Source organism: Arxiozyma heterogenica (assembly GCF_036370985.1).
Source record: "Arxiozyma heterogenica strain weizmannii chromosome Unknown scaffold_27, whole genome shotgun sequence".
NCBI classification, from domain to species: domain Eukaryota; kingdom Fungi; phylum Ascomycota; class Saccharomycetes; order Saccharomycetales; family Saccharomycetaceae; genus Arxiozyma; species Arxiozyma heterogenica.
The window spans coordinates 463090-483101 of record NW_027042680.1 but is presented as its reverse complement, the minus strand read 5'-3'; the positions used below and the strand labels follow the sequence as shown (position 1 = coordinate 483101).

Below are 20012 nucleotides of genomic sequence, written 5' to 3'. Positions count from 1 at the left end.
AACGTTTTAATCACCGGCAAATTCCATTAAAAGAAGAGGAAATAATCTTTTTCCTAGTAATTTCTGCAAAATGAAGAAAAATTCAGTCAATAACAATCCTAAATTCCCACATACAAAGCTAGAAATAACTTATAATATCTATATTTTTATCTGAAAAGTTGTTTGAGACTTTCAATAATAATGGTTTAAGTAAATTGACTCCCTTTTGACAGTAGTGCCATCTCAATTTGCCCATCCTTTTCTATATAAATACAGATGAAGATTCATTTGTTGAACGAAACAAAAATAAAAAAGGAAAAAGGCTCTAAAAGGCATGTCCCAAAAAGGAAAGCGACGCTTGATTTTTAGATAAGGTAATTGCGATTTTTAAATCAAATAACACTTTATAGTAAAAAAAAAAAATTTTGTCCAAAAAAAAACCCCACCAAAATTTTGTCTTCTCTCCCTGTTTTCTTTCTTTCAAAAGCGTCCAACACCAGACTTCCCTGCTAAAAAGGTTCACTTTCTCCTACACATCATTAAGATCTGAATAAGAGCTTCAACAAATTTCGAAGATAGGCAGATCTTAATTAAAAATTTCTTGATTCAGATATATAAAAACCACATTTGACATTCATTAGTCTGAGATCTCACAGCATTAAGTAAGAATAAACTAAAACATCATCAAAGTTATAAATCTAGAAAGTATAAATAAACGATTAATTAAGGTCGCTTCCAACATTTACCACTTTTAAACAATCATGACAGACACTACATTACCAAGAAGAAACAGAAGTTTTCAAAATTGTAAAGAAACAGATATACCTGGATATAATGACTGTCCTAGTTTTTTGTTTAATATATCAAAAAAGAGTGGCAGAAGAAACCAATTGCATTATGTTGTAAAGGATACATATGGTAGTACTAAATTACCTGTGACTCCACCACCACTGTCTACTAAAAAAAGATTGGCAATGACTGACAACAATAATCCGAGTAATTCTGAAATTAATGGTAAAAACAATTCCTCAGATAATTCAAATGAAATATTAAATGATGATGAGATTTTGAAGAAAATTAGTGAACTGATGAATAAATGTTCTAAATTATCAGATAAAGAATACCATTTTTACAAAAGAAAGGTTGACCTCAATCTTCCTAAAAGTATTAATAATGCTTCTACTAAAACATCCCTCTTGCACTTCTTAGAAATAGGGGATGATAGAATTAAGCAGGCTGACTATCTTAGAAAATGGATGGCAATGGATATTACAATAAGTAGCTGGTGTCCATCTTTCCTCAAATTAATTGAAAATATAGACAATTAACAGACATATTTGTACATATTCTTATATATGCACTCTGTATTTAAAGTTACTTTTGCATATGTACCTCTACCCTTTAAACTATTAGTCTATCTTTCTTTTATGTACCCCGTCTACTATACAATATCATCCATTTAATTTCGAAAAATAGTAATAATAATATATCTTATAAAAAATAAAAGAGTTTTAAACCAAATTAGAAAAAAAAATTTAAGTACATTAAGAAAAAAGGAAATATATACACATACATACACAAATCCTGTATATACATAGCTATATATTTTGTTGTTGCCATTTTTTTCAATTATAATAACTTAAAGGTACTTCACAGAGAAAAAAAATTTATGCAACTCATATTGTCACTTTCAAATATTACTTCTTAAAGATTACATGAACGAAGGAAAATCAAATTTAAGGAATATTATTACTAAGGGACCCGATTTTGCCTTAGATACACCATTAGACAATTTTTTTACTGACTTAGAGAACGAGTTAATCGCAAAACTTTTCTTATTTACAAATGATGAATCTTCTAACCAAGGTTCTTTATATGCATATTTAGGATTTTTAGATAACAAATCCTTTGTTGATTATTTATTAACCAAAATTAAAAAATTACATCTTTTAATTATACAGAGACAAAATGATTTAATTAAAGATAAAAATAATTTATTGCCTATATCATTACATGATATGAAATACATGGATCAATTGTTTGCACTTCTAATCGTTCATGGAATTGACGCTAATTTAATACCCAAATTACGTATACCACTAGAATTAAGAAGATTGAAATCATTTAAAAATGATGACAAAACGTTAATGATACCGAAAGAACATACTCCAGATTCCAATATACTAAGAAATGTTCTGATGTTTCTATATGGAGTTATAACATGTGAAACAAATAATTTAACGAAAGAAAATTACTTAACTGATAGGGAAAATGAAGCCAATAGTCACATTACCAACAGAAATGATTATTTAAGATCTGTGATTATAAAGGGCCCTCTATATACAAACTTGTATTTAGGATTTCTACAATTACATATATCATATCCTGAAGATTCTGAAATTTTATCCAAATTAAATAAGGTGGAAGACTGTCAAGATACGTATTCATTATTCACTTTGTATACGTTTCTAACTCAATGTATACAACTAACTGAAGCAAAATTATTTATATTGGACGAATTGACGACTTTACCAATACGAAGAGAGACAAATGGGCTTATAACTCTAATTGATTTTGTACTTGGTGTTAGAGAAGATGAACAAATCGATAACGAAAAAATTCAACGTGTGAATAAGATAGTCTTATCCAAACCAAAGAATATTTCAAATAAGGAGTATTTAACCAAAATATTCGATCAAATATATGATGGAATGACTTTTGTTAATAGACCCATACTGATAACTTGTTTAAATGGGATCACCACTGAATTTTTCTACAAGAATAAAAAGATCATAAGAGATTTTTTATTTAAAAAAATCTATAAAATATTATTTAATTATCCTGTTCAAAATCGTAGTATTAAGGAATTAAATGATATGTTTAATGTTCTTATATCATTATCTAAAAATGTGTCAACAGATTTGATCATTGATTTAACTACTGGGTTTGATGAAAGAGGATTCTACTTAAACATTTGGATATATTGTTTATTTTTGCTGAAGTATCAAAAAGTGGATCCAATAATTGCTAACAATTTTCAAAAGGAAAATAATGTCCCATACTATGAGGTTATTTTATCATTATTACAAACTTTTATTATCATTACAAATAATTATTCCATACTTGAAAAGATCAATTTAAATTTATTAAATTTTGATCATGACGACTGGGCTTATTGTATAGATTTAGAGACCCAATTACCGTATGTCAAAATCAAAAATAATAAAATATATGAGGAAAATAGTAATATTATCAAAAACCTTACAAAAACACCTGAAAACCGAGTGGAGACTGTATCACAATTATTCAAGGATATGGACCTTGCTATTGAGTTATATGTGAAGTTATTACATTTAATCAATAATCCAGAAATAATAACCAGGTCATTTTTATCTATATTATCTAGATGGATACAGTATATCTCAACAGATTCATCGAGGGCAATAAATTCCAATTTTAATACTAACAATGATCAAAATAAAGAAAAGGATGCAAATGATAGTAGTATGGCCAATAAAGACAATCTAAGCAAGAATTTATTGATTATTCTTGACTTAAAGATTTTGCAGAAGATAAATGAGGATTTCAAAACGGATTTAGTAACTAATAAAAAAGATGTTCTTCTAATGATAACTAAATTATTAGATTTCATTAACGTTGAGGGGATGTTGGAAGAAGATAGCAAATCTTTACTAATGAACAGTGATGAAAGAGATTCCGATGATGAAGATGAAGACGAAGACAAGAAGATAGAATCTAATTTAGAGATAAAAAAGATCCCAATTATTTCATTACAAATAGTTACAGAACTTTTGGAACTAATAGTATCCGATTTACTATCACAAAATGGAGGAAATAGAGATAAAGAATTTACTACTTTGTTACTTGAAATTGAAAAGAAATTAGCATGTCTACAAACAACAGATAATGATCAGTTAAGATCTATATCTGATGTTAAAGACAAAATCCAAGAATATGTTTCAAGAAATCAATTGCCAGCATCTGCATCGCTGCTTCCTATTAGCAAAGAGTCTAGTCAATTAAGGAATGATAAAGAAATACTAAATAGAGCATTAATAAATCTAAGTGATAATTTAGCACCCATTAGAGTGCATGGATTAACAGAACTAAGACAATTAATTAAAGATAATTCCACAGTTATATCGGTAGATAGGGTAGTTCGAATCCATTTACAAAATTTAAAAAATTTAGATCCATTTGTATACTTAAATGCAATCAAAGGATTAACTGAATTAGTGGAAATATCACCAATAGAAACGTTGACACTGATATTAATTTTTTATTCAAATGAGAATAAAAAATATAAAGTCGATGAAATTTTGAGGACAGGTGAAGTTATAGTGAATTATATTCAAAGAGAGAATAAATTGTTTCAAGGGGAGTATGCAAATAAAATAATTGATATATGTTTAAACAAGGTACGTCAACATGACAAATTGGATAATAGATTAAGAATGTCTGCAATGTCAATACTTGGTGTATGTTTACAAGTTAATGCGTTAGGTATAAGAGATAGAATCAGAGAGATATTAGATTGCGTGTTTGGTGTATTAACCCTTGAAAGCAGTAATAACACTAGAGAGAAAAATAAATCATCGACTTCATTTGTTATGAGAAGAAGTGCAGTTCATTTAATACATGATTTACTTTACAATGCTGATATGACACTTTTTCCTAAGGAATATAATTTAGCACGAATCAAGACTCTATTAGAATATACAAAGATGCATGATGATGATTATCTTGTATGTGAACAAATCAATCAATTACTAGATATATTAGAGAAGTTCCATGTTTCAGATGTTGTTACACAATTGTCGGAACTTAACTGAAGACACTTAACAAGAGGATACAAATAAAGGCAGGAGGAAAAGATAAAAGAAAAAAAAAGAAAGAAAGGAACTTTGTAAAACATTATTTTTATATATGGACCTGTCTATGTTTATATTATTAAAGCTTAGCAATATATATAAATGACAAATTGGACATTATATTGCTAGCATATTTCTAATGTAATATTACTATATCCATATAGTTTTCTACTACAAGCATTGTTCCACCATTATGTATCTTGGATGGTCAACCACACGTCTTTTTCTAAACACCCAGCTAACTTGGATTAACTTTAAAGAAATGATTCTAGTAGCAAAAAAGGAAAAAAAAAAAAAAAGAGATTAATGGATAAAAAAAACTATAAGAAATACCAAAATTCTTCTAGAAATCTCTAGAAGAAAATCTTAAGATCAAAGCAAAATAGAAAATAAAAAAAAAAATTACAAAAAAAAAAAACAAAACAGGGGGGGAAGGGAAAAAAAAATCGAACTTTTTGGAATTTTTTAGAACCAAAAAAAAAAAAAAAAGAAACAAAAAAAAAGGAGAAAAGGAAAAAAATAAAGGAGAAAATCTTGTTTTTCGTTTTTTCGTTTTTTTTTTATTCCAAAAGGTTCCAAAAGGTTCGATTTTCTTTACCCGCTTTTTAATTTTTCTTTTTAGGCTAAATAAGACCTGCAGTATCTGACAACGTAGAGTATATAAGTACTGAAGGTTAAAGAAATCCCCATGGACGCCAGTTTTCTCTTCTTTACCCTCGTTTTCCTCCAATACGCATTTAAAGGTTCTTTTTCCTTGTAATGTTCCTTTTGTCCCCTTTCCCAATCAGTCAACCTTGATATCATACCAGGGATATATCAACCCGGATTATTAAGATAATATTATATATACATATACATCCATTGAACACACTCAACAATGGCTAGTGAAACTTTTGAATTTCAAGCTGAAATTACTCAGTTAATGAGTTTAATCATTAACACTGTCTATTCCAACAAAGAAATTTTCTTAAGAGAATTGATCTCTAATGCCTCCGATGCCTTAGATAAAATTAGATACAAGGCTTTAAGTGATCCAAAACAATTAGAAACTGAACCAGAGTTGTTCATTAGAATTACTCCAAAACCAGAAGACAAAATCTTAGAAATTAGAGATTCTGGTATTGGTATGACCAAGGCTGAATTAATCAACAACTTGGGTACTATCGCTAAGTCTGGTACTAAAGCTTTCATGGAAGCCTTATCTGCTGGTGCCGATGTTTCCATGATCGGTCAATTCGGTGTCGGTTTCTACTCTTTATTCTTAGTCGCTGATAGAGTTCAAGTCATTTCCAAGAACAATGACGATGAACAATACATCTGGGAATCTAACGCTGGTGGTTCTTTCACTGTCACTTTGGATGAAGTCAACGAAAGAATCGGTAGAGGTTCTATCATTAGATTATTCTTAAAGGAAGACCAACTAGAATACTTAGAAGAAAAAAGAATTAAGGAAGTCGTTAAGAGACATTCTGAATTCGTCGCTTATCCAATCCAATTATTAGTCACTAAGGAAGTTGAAAAGGAGGTTCCAATCGTGGAAGATGAAGAAGAAAAGAAAGATGAAAAGGAAGACGACAAAAAACCAAAATTAGAAGAAGTCAACGAAGATGAAGAAGAAAAGAAGGACGAAAAAAAGACCAAGAAAGTTAAGGAACAAGTCCAAGAACTAGAAGAATTAAACAAGACTAAGCCATTATGGACAAGAAACCCATCTGAAATTACCCAAGAGGAATACAACGCTTTCTACAAGTCCATCTCCAACGACTGGGAAGACCCATTATACGTCAAACACTTCTCCGTTGAAGGTCAATTAGAATTCAGAGCCATCTTATTCATTCCAAAGAGAGCTCCAATGGATCTATTTGAAACTAAGAAGAAGAAGAACAACATTAAGTTATATGTCCGTCGTGTTTTCATCACTGATGAAGCTGAAGACTTGATTCCAGAATGGTTATCCTTCGTTAGAGGTGTTGTTGATTCCGAAGATTTACCATTAAACTTATCCAGAGAAATGTTACAACAAAACAAGATCATGAAGGTCATCAAGAAGAACATCATCAAGAAGTTAATTGAATCCTTCAATGAAATTGCTGAAGATTCCGAACAATTCGACAAATTCTACTCTGCCTTCTCTAAAAACATCAAGTTGGGTATCCATGAAGATGCTCAAAACAGAGCTGCTTTGGCTAAGTTATTAAGATACTACTCCACTAAGTCTACTGATGAAATGACTTCCTTAGGTGACTATGTTACTAGAATGCCAGAACATCAAAAGAACATCTACTTCATCACTGGTGAATCCATAAAGGCTGTTGAAAAATCCCCATTCTTAGATGCTTTGAAGGCTAAGGACTTTGAAGTCTTATTCTTAGTTGACCCAATTGACGAATATGCCTTCACTCAATTAAAGGAATTCGAAGGTAAGACTTTAGTCGATATTACCAAGGACTTTGAATTGGAAGAAACTGAAGAAGAAAAGGCTGAAAGAGAAAAGGAAATCAAGGAATTCGAACCATTAACCAAGGCCTTGAAGGAAATCTTAGGTGACCAAGTCGAAAAGGTCGTTGTTTCTTACAAGTTGGTCGATGCTCCAGCCGCTATTAGAACTGGTCAATTCGGTTGGTCTGCTAACATGGAAAGAATTATGAAAGCTCAAGCTTTAAGGGACACTACTATGTCTGCATACATGTCCTCTAAGAAGACTTTCGAAATCTCTCCAAAATCCCCAATTATTAAGGAATTAAAGAAGAGAGTCGAAGAAGGTGGTGCTCAAGATAAGACTGTTAAGGACTTGACCAACTTGTTGTACGAAACTGCTCTATTAACCTCTGGATTCACTCTAGATGAGCCAACTTCTTTTGCTGCTAGAATTAACAGATTAATTTCCCTAGGTTTGAATATTGACGATGAAGAAGAAGAAACTCAAGATGCTGAAGCTGCTCCAGAAAAGCCATCTGAAGAAGTCAGTGCTGACACTGAAATGGAAGAAGTTGACTAAGGATAACGATAGCAATAACAAAAAATCAACTTTTTAATATGTTTCTTCGCTACATGAATACATTTTTTTTTTTAATTAATAGAAAAAGAAAGAGTGTAATACATATTTTTTATTCATAACTAAATAGTATTATTTATAAATTCCACTTTTGTATGCATTAAATTATATATACTCCCATAAAAATAGTAATAAATATTTAATAAAATTTAAAAGATTATTTATGTTTCCTTTTGCTTGGGTTGTCTGCATTGTTGTGTAGATGCATAATATGCAATAAGTATTAGAAACAATTAAATGTCTATCTATTTATACAGCAAAAATTTATTGAAATGGTAATAATGTTTAATCATTCTCATGACTAATTGTTTCAATTATTCTTTTACTATCTTATCAGCTAATGCCTCAGTTTTTAGCCTTCGCTCATATCTGTTTTTCCATGACGTCCAACTTAATATCGATCCTGATAATCCAATTATGCCCATTCCCAATAAATTGAAAATCATCTCATATTCATCTGGAGATGCATAAAACCCTGGCACTATATCTATATCTCTTAAATTAAAATATCTTTTGACATTAACATATGTCAGGCTGATTAATTTACCTGCCCATTTACCTAACCATGGCCATACAAAAGCTTTAGTTAACTGGAAAGAGTAGCCTTCATCAAGTCGAACAAAATATTTGCTAAATTTAATCTTTCTATCCCTTATATCTGTTGCATCTTCTTTAATCGATTGTTTAATGTACTTTGGTGTAATATATTTATAAATATATTTATCTAACATACAATAACCCCAAACCAACCAATCTGTATATTTAAAACATTTTTTTAATAGTTGCAAATTAACCCCATGCTCTTGATAACTAATAAGTCTAAAACCTATACAACGCATCCAGTAGTAAGATATCATGTCGATAACAGGCCATTGAAAAAATGTGTTCTTAACTATGGAAAATAAATATATCGGTAAGCCAATAATAATAAATTTATTTTCATTGACAATACTAGATATTCCCTTAAAACTTTTAAAATATACATCTAAACTTTTTGTAGTTTCAATATTTAAAATATATCTTAATTGTGATTCTGGGAAAATGCAACGAAATTGCCACAATCCAATTTCTAATAAACATGCCAATGGGTTTGCTAGAAATATGAAAGACAAAGGTATAAAGAAAACCCCTTCAACATAATTCAAGACCTGATCGTACATATAATAAATATATGATTGTGATATAATATTCATCTTTATACTGGATATAATATCTTTACGACATTGTGGACATAATTCGTTTGGTCCAGATGTTATCTTGAACATCTCAGGAAGTTTTTTTTTCAACTCATCAAAAGGCATGCTATCCTGGAATAAAAAACCTTTTGAATCACCAAGTAAGTTTGGACCAAATAAATATTGTTTTAGTGTGTTCTTAAGAAACAACAACATCTTTTTGATTGTCACTGAGTTTAACAAATATGAACTATATGGCAAATAAAAGGAGTGGTGATTACCATTATAATAAATATATGAACATAAACTTCCTCTTAGCAAATCACTGTATATTGTTTCTTCATTTTGTTCTATTGATATATATACAAATTGCTTTTGAATATTATTGTAATGAAGCTTTAAATAACAATTCTTATGAATTTGAAGATTACAATTACATGTGTGGAAAATCCATTCATTTTTATGTTTTGACATATCTGTTTCTTCGTCTAGACACACCCAACATGTGTATGGATCTTTATAAACTTTTCTTCGTATAATTGCCGATAACAGCATGATTTAAGGATGTATATACGTGTATTTTTTTTTTTTTATTTTTTGCTTCTATCTTAAAATCCTTTACGTTTAATTATTGCTATTATTCTATACACAAAACAATCATATGAATTAAATGAATTACATCAAATTTTCATTCATAAATTTAATAACCGTTACAATTTTTTGTGGTACATCTATAATGATCTTAACTTTATAAAACTTCCTCACTCATATATAAGTTATTCAAGATATGTATATATTTACAAATATTCTTTCGAACCAATAATTCATAAATATTCTTCAGATTTGCTTTATAGATACATTACTTTATTTGTAGATACATTTGGCTGACCCTACAAATCTCTAAAAAAAGTTAAAATAAAAGCATCAAAGTTGGATCGAACGCCAGCTTTTCGGGCAAATCCAAAATACAAAAAAAAAAATAAATTCCTACAAAAAAAATACTTCAAAAAATAATTCCTTTATTTTTGTATACTATCATCAAAACAAATATAATTTGAGCTGGAAGAATAGTATTATTTCTACTTTCTTCTTGGGATATACAAATAATAAATAGATAATCATATTACTATGCAATGACTTTTGAATATTTCTTTGGACAAGAAACTTGTTATTTTTATTTTTATTTTTATTTTTATTTTTATTTTTTTTAATGAAAAGGTTGAAATATATACATGATTGAATATTTTTATATAATGATGTAGTATAATTTTTCTGTCTCTTAATAACCTCTTAACATTCCTTCCCCATCACAACATATCATAATTGTATTTCCTTAAATAAGTATTTTCTAATCAAATTTTTTCTAATATTTTTTTGCAATGAGCTTGGATTTTCAACACCATGCTTTTGAAGAAATTCAAAAGCCTTTGGCTCATCCTTCAATAAAATTGCCAAATTTTTCTGAATGGTTTCAATTTTAGCTCTCTGTTTTTCTAGATCTGATTCAATAGCCAATAAATTCAAATTTAGTAATTTCTTTAATGAATCTGGAGAAAATTCTTGAATACCATATTTATCCTTAATTCTTTTCAATTCTTTGCTACTCTCTGGAGATAGTTCCACTCCATTTTTATTTTGATTATAAATCAATTGTAAGGATCGAATATCTTTAATCATATTGCTATCACTTTCTTTTTGTTTGGCCCTTCTATCTAAGAATTCCTTAGATTTAATAGCTTCTTCTTTTAAAACATCCGTTTTTGCCATAGTTTCAAAATGTGCAAATTGTTGACCTTTATTTTTTAAAATCTCGGCAATGGCAAATGCTTTCCTTTTGGATAATGGTCGAGTGGCCTCAATACGAACCATATCACCTTCTTTGGATATTTCATTTTCATCATGAACCAAGTAATCTTTACGATTCAACAATTCTTTATTAATCTTCTTATTGAAAACTCTTCTTTCAACCCGTACTTTAACAGTTTTTTGCATCTTCCCTTGGGATACAACAATACCAACGAAATTTTGTCTTGCCATAATCTATCTTTTTATTTCCTCTTTTTCGCTCCTCTATAACAATATTTGCTTCTTATGGACAAACAATCAGACACAATTAAATAATCTGATCAGGTTGGAATCAATTTATCTTAAGTCTTGCAACGTGTTTGCGTTCGCTTTCTGTTTGAATATATTCTCGATGATTGTAAGGAGGATTAAAAATCATTGTTCATTTTATTTTGTTCTTTTAGTTATCTCTTTCTTTTCTTGGGAAAGAAAAACTTTGGAATATTAACGAAAAAGTTAATCTAAACCCTATATAAACTTTTAAACTTTTTCCAATCTATAAAAACCTACCCTAAGAATCTCGTGTTTGACTCGGTCCTAACCCCGGTGGAAGTCAGTATTAGACTCTGGTTTTTATCTTTTGCTTTTTGCCTGCCGGAGTCATTCAAAGTGAAGACTGAAGTGATTCAAAGTGGAGGAAGTCAAATCGGTCCAAAGGAACAGTCATTTACTATGGCATACCTGTCAATAGACAGCAATTAAATTACAGCAACCAAATTGTTAAAGATCATTATTCCATTTTATCAAATATCCAATAATAATGATGGTAGAATACACATTCTAAATATTCTGCAGAACAAATATCTTCCACTGTTTACCTTTACGATTCTTTTGGGCTGTTTTTGTTTACTTTTTTTTTTATTATTTAGAACCAATTAAACAAACGAAATGCTTGGATGCTATCAATATCACCACCGTTATTGTTAATATTGACCACTTGTCATAAAAGGAAGTATCATGAGAATGTATATAGAAGTAGGTCTGAATGAAGAAATGAGACAAAAGAAAAAAAAACAAAGAAAATGAACATAGTAATTAAATCATGTTTTCTATGCCTTGAACCATTAATTTAATGATATTATTAGAATCAAAACTTATCAATATTCTTTTCACCTGTTCTATTTACACTTTTATTTTTTTCTCGTTTATTCATCAACTAATCTCCACTTCTTCTCTTATTTAATAATCTTGATAACAAAAATTTGAATGATACTTTATCAATTATAAAACAAGAAAACTTTTATATAGAAACAAAATATTATAATTCCATTCAAACATTCATATATACATATATTAATATTGCTGATAATTTATATGTTTCTCCCGCATAAATAATTCGTTCTACATACTATATTCATTTTCTTAAAACTCTTTTATCAACGTATCAACGTTTGTCATACTTGAACTTAAGGTTACTGTCATTTAATTTTCTATATTATTTAGTGACTCCCAAATTATCAAACCACGAGGAATTAATTTGATTCTATTCTATATAAGTGAAAATCATCCGCAACTATTATCTTTAATATTATTACTATTATACATATATTCACATATTATTCACTACTTATTTACTTTTTCTTTTATCTTTTATATTTCTTTATCAATTATGTTAAGATCAAAAGTATCATTTACTTCAAGAATAATCATACCACAATTCACCAAAAGAGTCTCAATAACTTCAAAAAGATACTTTATTAAAAGTTCTATATCATCTAAACAAGAAAATACTGATATAAGTTCAAACCAATACGCTGAATTATATCAGGGGTATATAAATAAAAATGATGTCAAACTTAATTTAAAAAAACCACTTGACACATTCCTAAGGCGTCATATAGGTCCTTCACCAAATGATATTAAAAAAATGTTACAAACTATGGGTTTTAAAGACTTATCTGAATTTGTACATGCTGTGATTCCACCGCAAATTCTACAATTAAAACCCTTGACTTTAGATGCTCCACAAGATGGTTATACTGAACAAGCAATGTTAAATCATATTGCAACATTGGCTAATAAAAATAACTATAAGGTTAAAAATTTAATTGGGAAAGGTTATTATGGTACTATCTTACCTCCAGTAATTCAAAGAAACATCTTAGAGTCGCCTGAGTGGTACACTTCTTATACCCCATATCAACCTGAAATTTCACAAGGTAGATTAGAATCCTTACTAAATTTCCAAACTGTTATCTCTGAATTAACCGGATTACCTGTTGCCAATGCATCTTTATTAGATGAGGGTACAGCTGCTGGAGAAGCTCTTTTATTGTCCTTCAATATACATAAAAGAAAGAAAACCAAATATATAATTGACAAAAGGTTACATCAGCAGACAAAGGATGTCTTAAGGACAAGGTGTAGACCATTTAATATCGAGTTAATTGAAGTTGATTGCTACAATTGGAACGAAGTTGGCCCAATTCTAGCAAATGACTCACAGGTGTTTGGGTGTATGGTTCAATATCCAGCAACCGATGGTTCTATAATAGCAAATGAAACTTTAACTAAGATTTCTGATCTATTGCATTCAAAGAAAAATACCTTCACTATGATTGCAGATATAATGGCTTTGACTCTTTTAAAGCCGCCATCTGAATTTAATGCTGATATTGCACTTGGTTCTACACAAAGGTTTGGTGTTCCTATGGGGATGGGTGGACCGCATGCAGCTTATTTTGCTGTATCAAATAAACTAAATAGAAAAATTCCCGGCAGAATTGTGGGTGTTTCCAAAGATAGATTAAATAAACCAGCTTTAAGATTGGCTTTACAAACTAGAGAACAACATATTAAACGTGATAAGGCTACCTCTAATATCTGTACTGCCCAAGCATTACTGGCTAATATTGCTGCCAACTATGTAGTCTATCATGGTCCTGAAGGAATTAAAAATATTGCAAGAAGAATTTATGGATTAACCACAATCTTAGCCAATACTATCAAAAAGAGCGGTATTCATAGAGTAACCAATGAGACATGGTTTGATACTTTAACTATAGAATTAAATGACAAATATACTTCACCCCAGTTCTTAAAGTTAGCTTTAGAAAAGTATAACATAAATATTTATTCGAATAGTTCTCATTCTGTTTCTTTATCCATTGATGAAACTGTTACTATCGAAGATATTAAAAGCTTAATTAAATTGTTCAATGAAGATAAACTTATAGAAGTTAATTTCGATCAAATCCCTGAATTATCTGAAGGTATTCAGCGTACTGATGATATTTTACAACAAGAGGTGTTTAATAAGCATCACAGTGAAACTGCAATGTTAAGATATTTACATCGTCTACAATCAAGAGACTTATCTTTAGCCAACTCTATGATTCCATTAGGTTCATGTACTATGAAATTGAATAGTACAATTGAAATGATGCCGATATCTTGGCCACAATTTACCAACCTTCATCCTTTCCAACCCGCAGATCAAGTTAAGGGTTTCCAAGAAATGGTGGAGTCTTTAGAAAAAGACTTGGCAAGCATAACATCTTTTGATGCTGTATCTTTGCAACCAAACTCTGGTGCTCAAGGTGAATATACTGGTTTACGTGTTATTAAGGCCTATCTTGGAGATATTGGACAATCTCATCGTAATGTCTGCTTGATCCCAGTGTCTGCACATGGTACCAACCCTGCATCCGCTGCTATGTGCGGATTGAAAGTCGTTTCTGTAGCATGTCTTCCAAATGGATCACTTGATTTAATTGATTTAAAAGCTAAAGCAGAGAAATACAAGGATAATTTAGCTGCTATCATGATCACATACCCATCTACTTACGGTTTATATGAACCTGGAGTTAAAGATGCAATTGATATTGTTCATACTTACGGTGGTCAAGTCTATTTAGACGGTGCCAATATGAATGCCCAATTAGGTCTTACTTCGCCAGGTTTCTTAGGTGCCGACGTTTGTCATTTGAATCTTCACAAGACTTTTGCTATTCCACATGGTGGTGGTGGTCCAGGTATTGGTGCTATTGGTGTTCGTAAACATTTAACTCCATTCCTACCAACCCACTCTATTGCACCACCAACCACAGCTACCTCCAAATCGATCTCAAGTGTTTCTTCTGCCACATATGGTAATGCACTAGTATTACCCATCTCCTATACATTTATCAAGATGCTAGGAAATAAAGGTTTACCATTTGCCAGTATTATGGCCATGTTAAATGCCAACTACATAAGAACTCGTTTGCAAGAATACTACAAAATCCTCTTCGTCAATAAAGAAAATGGTATTGATTATTGTGCTCATGAATTTATCATTGATTTAAGAGAATACAAAGAAAAGCATATCGAAGCTATTGATATTGCCAAGAGATTACAAGATTATGGGTTCCATGCTCCAACATTAGCTTTTCCAGTCCCCGGAACTTTAATGGTTGAACCAACAGAATCAGAAAATTTGGAAGAATTGGATAGATTCGTGGATGCAATGATCTCTATTAAAGGTGAAATTGACGCTTTCATTGCAGGTGAAGGTAAAGGTAATGTCTTGAAGAATGCTCCACATTCCTTAGAAGATATTATTTCTTCAAAAGACTGGGACACGAGAGGTTACTCCAGAGAATTGGCTGCATATCCACTACCTTACTTGAAATATAATAAATTCTGGCCTGTTGTCACAAGATTAAATGATACATATGGTGACTTAAATTTAATGTGTACTTGTCCAACTGTGGAAGAAGTTAGCGAAGAATGAATAAATTAGTAATATCCTATTTAATGTGAATTGTGGTAGCTATATAATGAATATTTTATATTTATATGAATCACTTTATATCTAATACATGAAAAAAAAAAAGAATAGAACCCAAAAAGAATTGATGGTTTTCTTTCAGGGATCTAATTTTTTAAATATTATGTTGATCATATAAGTTTCATTTCAAGGTTTAACAATTGATGAATTTTTGCCATTTATCCAGTATTCATCGCTTTCTATTATCAGAACTAAAGTATTTTGAAGCAGTCTTGTCTGCTACTAAATCAAAATCAGGTAGAGTACTAGAATCACCTAAAGCAACTCCTACCTGAGAAGAACCAATATTCCTAATTCTTCTCTTTCTTAGTTCCATGATAGTTGGTTTCAGAAATTTAAATTTCCTTTTGTGTATGGTAGCAACATTAGGAAAGCTACAAAACTCTTCTTCAGAAACTGGTAGATGCATAGCTATCTCTCTAATTATATGATCCGGTAAAAACACAGATACCGGTGGATTCATCTGAAGAGCACATTTTCGACAGACATCTTTCAACTTATTATATGCGTGTGAAAGTTCCATCATGTCTTGAGTAGATCTGACTTCAAAATTTCGTTGTAGGGAAATAGGTTGTATTGGACCTATTCCTTTGTTAGACTCCTCATGATATGTAAAAGATCTAATATGTTCTACTGTATTAAATGAATTATTAGACATTCCTTTCCCAGATTCATTACTTAGAGGTTTATTTTTGTGTGTAGATGATTCAACGGTGGAAGGTCTTGAATTCTTAGGTGTAGTGAAATCCATCTTAATCTGTAATTGATTATGCATAAGCTTTCTGAAATTAGGTCCTTTTCGAACATAATTTGTTGCAAACCCTTTATTGTTCATGATCGAGTATTCCTCAATAACATGTAGTGTTATCAATCTAAACGCTAATCTTTCTATATATGATTTTGTAAGTTTACTACCAACTCCATGAAATGGTAACTTATCATGTGCAGAATGGATTATCTTCGAGCTTCTAGAACCCTTAAAAATATCTTGGAAATGGATTAATGTTATCCGCCCATGTCCCAAAGCATCAACCATACTAGCAAATTGTTTAGCAATTTCTGTAACATCTCGTTCTTCCCTTGTTGCTGCTACATTATTTTTACAATTATCACAATTCTTATTACATAGCTTAGAATCAAAATCTTCGTTAAAGTATGATAAAACAAGTTTTCTTCTGCAATCAGTTATGTTATCACAATATGCTAAAACTTGTTGCAACTTTTCTAAATGCTTTTCTTTATTTTCCTTGTCCAAATTTTCATCCTTATGGATCATAGTTTGTATCGTCATTATATCTCTGAAAGAAAAATATGTTGTACAATAAGAAAAGTTACCATCTCTACCTGCACGACCTGTTTCTTGATAATAACCTTCCAAAGTACGAGGGACTGTAAAATGATACACAAACCTGACGTCTGCTTTATCAATCCCCATCCCAAAAGCAACAGTCGCACAAATGACCTTTATTTGATCTAACTGCCAAGCTTTCTGAACATTCAATCTATCCTCTGGTTCCATACCAGCATGATAGTATGCACACCTAATTCCAAATTTCTGTAATGCTGTTGCAGTCTGTTCACAAGATTTTTTTGAATGACAATATATTATACCTGTTTGATTTCTGAATTTTGATTTAATCTCTGTTACAATCTCTTTAATACTGTTCTTACTTTTTTTTCTAACTTCATAAAATAAATTTGTTCTATTGAAACTCTGTTTTAAGAAAACTGGATTGTTTAATTCTAAATTGTGAATTATATCCATAATGACTTGCTTACTGGCTGTTGCAGTTAGTGCCATCATCGGTATATCTGGATATTCTCTTTTAAATATTTTCAATTCCTTATAATCTGGACGAAAGTCATGGCCCCAATTGGAAACACAATGTGCCTCGTCAACAACTACTCTAGCCAATTTTTTATTTTCATACAATTTCTGAATGGCTCTTTTACATTGTTGCGATGCACTAATCATTTCTGGAGATATATATATAATATCAAGCAAACCATGAATAAATAGATTAAAGGTTTGTCTTCTTTCATCTGCAGTACCTTTTGAACTAAACATACTGGCTTTGATGTTTTTACTTAAAAGATGTTCTATCTGATCTTGCATCAATGAAATTAATGGAGAAATAACAACTGTAGTACCATGTGTTGATCCAGAATTTACAATTGCTGGTAATTGATAGCAAAGTGATTTACCACCACCGGTTGGCATCAATACAAATACATCTCTACCAGATAATGTAGCATTAATTGCCTCTTCCTGATTCGACCTAAAACCTGGTAACTTGAAAACGTCATGTAATTTTTGGTAAACTTCTGAAGACCAAGGCTCGCTATTATTATTTTCGGTTGTTTTATATTTCTGATCAGTGTGAATGTCTGCCAATGATATATCATCTAGTTCATCAAGATCATCAACAATCATATGTTCCTTTTTAATATTATTTAAAAATTGTAAAGCAGCTTGACTTTCTTCTTCATCCAATTTTCTTTCTGAAATAATCTTTAACTCTTCATCAACATCTTTCATATTGGTACCTACTAACCGATTCTCTCTTTCTGTATCGAAATTTTCAAGATCACTATCCTCGAGATCAAAATCTGAATCATCATTATCACTATTTCTAAGTTCGTTTGGTGTATATAGCCGAGGATAAGCCTGATTAGTATTACTTAATTCAGAATTATTAGATTGACCAACCGAATCTATTTTATTAGAATCCGCAAAATTATTTAATAAACCTTCACTTTCTAAAAGAATATCATTGTCATCAATAAGATCTATCTGTTCCACGTAATGTGAGTCAGCCCTTATAGGGGATGATAGAATAATCTCTACATCTTTATTCTTAGTGGATAATTTTTCTTGTTGAGTATCCATTATAATATCAGCATCATCATCTACAATAAAATCGATATCACTTTTGTGCAACTTTTCATTTTCTATACGTTCTTCTTCTCTTGTTGATAAATAGTCGGATTGATTGTCAAACTCAGCATCTACTGATTCATTTTCAGATTGTGGCTCGTATTGACTAAGTACTTTATCTTTACGTCCAACTCTGTAATCAAAAGGATCATCTTTTTCTGGTATACGATAATTAACTGGTGCTCTGTTTCGTAATCGTCTTTTAGAAATTGGTAGTGATCCTTGTGGTCCTTCTGCAAGGGTAGATTCAACAACAACACTTGTGTCATACGGAATATCCTTATTTATGTTATCTTCATAATCATTTATCACATTGTCGTCATAATCTTCATCTCCAGATAGTCTTATTATATCATCCCTATTATTGTCAGTTTCACAAAATGTTTCTTTTCCTTGTAGTTGCATCTCTTCCGGCGTAGGTAATGAAATATTTGAATTACTTGTATTTTTGGATACATTAGCATTTGTTTTGGCAAATATTGAATTACTATGCGATAAAGTAGACTCAGTATAGGTTCTTTGTATTCTTGTTGTATTATTTTGAATATCAATAATACCTTTAATGCTTTCAATTTTAGATTCTTGCTCCTTAATTTTTTGTTGTAATACTTTCATAGATGGTATAATTTTTTCAGATATTTGTAATTTTTTAGAATCCTCTGAAAGGGATGTAGATACCATAATATCACATTTTTCTGTCAATAAGTCAATTTCAGCATTTAGCAATTTTATTAGTTTACTTTGGAAATCTATTAATCTATCTTTGGAGTGAATAATTGGATTTGATATAGAGGATGGTATATTTGTTTTAACAATACTTCCTTCATTTGAATTCAAAGCATTTTTTGAAGCTTCATAGTTGTTGTGAATAGGTAACGAGGATGGCAAAATATTATTCTTTAGTAAATGACCTTGCGATTCTAAATTTTTCACACATAGCCGTTTATTTATGTCTTGCTTATTATCTTTATTTATTGCAGATTTCCTAATATTATCTCCACTATTTATACACTTATTCGGAAGTCTAACAATATTAGTACCAGCAATAGCAGGGGGAGAAAGAGGAGACTGAACATCAAAAACTGTAGAGGATCGGCGCGTTGGTAAAGGGCCTGACAAAACTGGAGTATCATATTGTGAATCTACCTTTTGCCTCTTATTTTGAGGGTATTGTTTATTAATTATTTGCAAGACTAAATCTGTGTCTTGTTTGAATGAATTATTCTCTTTGAACCATTTATGTTCTCTTCTTAAATTGTGTGATGGCTTTCTCACCATCTTCAACACTGTGAAGACTTGCTATTATTATATATTTTTACTGCAAAAAATGATGTATGTATAAAAATATACTATGCAC

The 20012-nt window shown here is 30.5% G+C and overlaps 7 protein-coding genes across 7 annotated transcripts; 4 read left to right on the top strand and 3 right to left on the bottom strand.

The window, feature by feature from the left end:
• Positions 1 to 740: 740 nt before the first annotated feature.
• On the top strand, positions 741 to 1307 carry ADD37 (Add37p; the record flags this gene model as incomplete). The annotated part of the gene is made up of 1 exon (XM_064859864.1): positions 741 to 1307. One exon carries the CDS (start codon positions 741 to 743, stop codon positions 1305 to 1307), a length of 567 nt encoding a protein of 188 aa, XP_064713237.1.
• Positions 1308 to 1694: 387 nt separating this feature from the next.
• RTP1 (Rtp1p) lies at positions 1695 to 4832 on the top strand (the record flags this gene model as incomplete). The annotated part of the gene is made up of 1 exon (XM_064859863.1): positions 1695 to 4832. The coding sequence occupies one exon, from the start codon at positions 1695 to 1697 to the stop codon at positions 4830 to 4832; it is 3138 nt and encodes a 1045-aa protein (XP_064713236.1).
• Positions 4833 to 5748: 916 nt separating this feature from the next.
• HSC82 (Hsp90 family chaperone HSC82) lies at positions 5749 to 7869 on the top strand (the record flags this gene model as incomplete). The annotated part of the gene is made up of 1 exon (XM_064859862.1): positions 5749 to 7869. One exon carries the CDS (start codon positions 5749 to 5751, stop codon positions 7867 to 7869), a length of 2121 nt encoding a protein of 706 aa, XP_064713235.1.
• Positions 7870 to 8240: 371 nt separating this feature from the next.
• PWA37_003330 (uncharacterized protein) lies at positions 8241 to 9656 on the bottom strand (the record flags this gene model as incomplete). The annotated part of the gene is made up of 1 exon (XM_064859861.1): positions 8241 to 9656. One exon carries the CDS (start codon positions 9654 to 9656, stop codon positions 8241 to 8243), a length of 1416 nt encoding a protein of 471 aa, XP_064713234.1.
• Positions 9657 to 10418: 762 nt separating this feature from the next.
• On the bottom strand, positions 10419 to 11138 carry MRPS17 (mitochondrial 37S ribosomal protein uS17m MRPS17; the record flags this gene model as incomplete). Its single annotated transcript, XM_064859860.1, has 1 exon — positions 10419 to 11138. One exon carries the CDS (start codon positions 11136 to 11138, stop codon positions 10419 to 10421), a length of 720 nt encoding a protein of 239 aa, XP_064713233.1.
• Positions 11139 to 12555: 1417 nt separating this feature from the next.
• GCV2 (glycine decarboxylase subunit P) lies at positions 12556 to 15660 on the top strand (the record flags this gene model as incomplete). Its single annotated transcript, XM_064859859.1, has 1 exon — positions 12556 to 15660. One exon carries the CDS (start codon positions 12556 to 12558, stop codon positions 15658 to 15660), a length of 3105 nt encoding a protein of 1034 aa, XP_064713232.1.
• Positions 15661 to 15886: 226 nt separating this feature from the next.
• Positions 15887 to 19933, bottom strand: SGS1 (ATP-dependent DNA helicase SGS1; the record flags this gene model as incomplete). The annotated part of the gene is made up of 1 exon (XM_064859858.1): positions 15887 to 19933. One exon carries the CDS (start codon positions 19931 to 19933, stop codon positions 15887 to 15889), a length of 4047 nt encoding a protein of 1348 aa, XP_064713231.1.
• Positions 19934 to 20012: the final 79 nt, after the last annotated feature.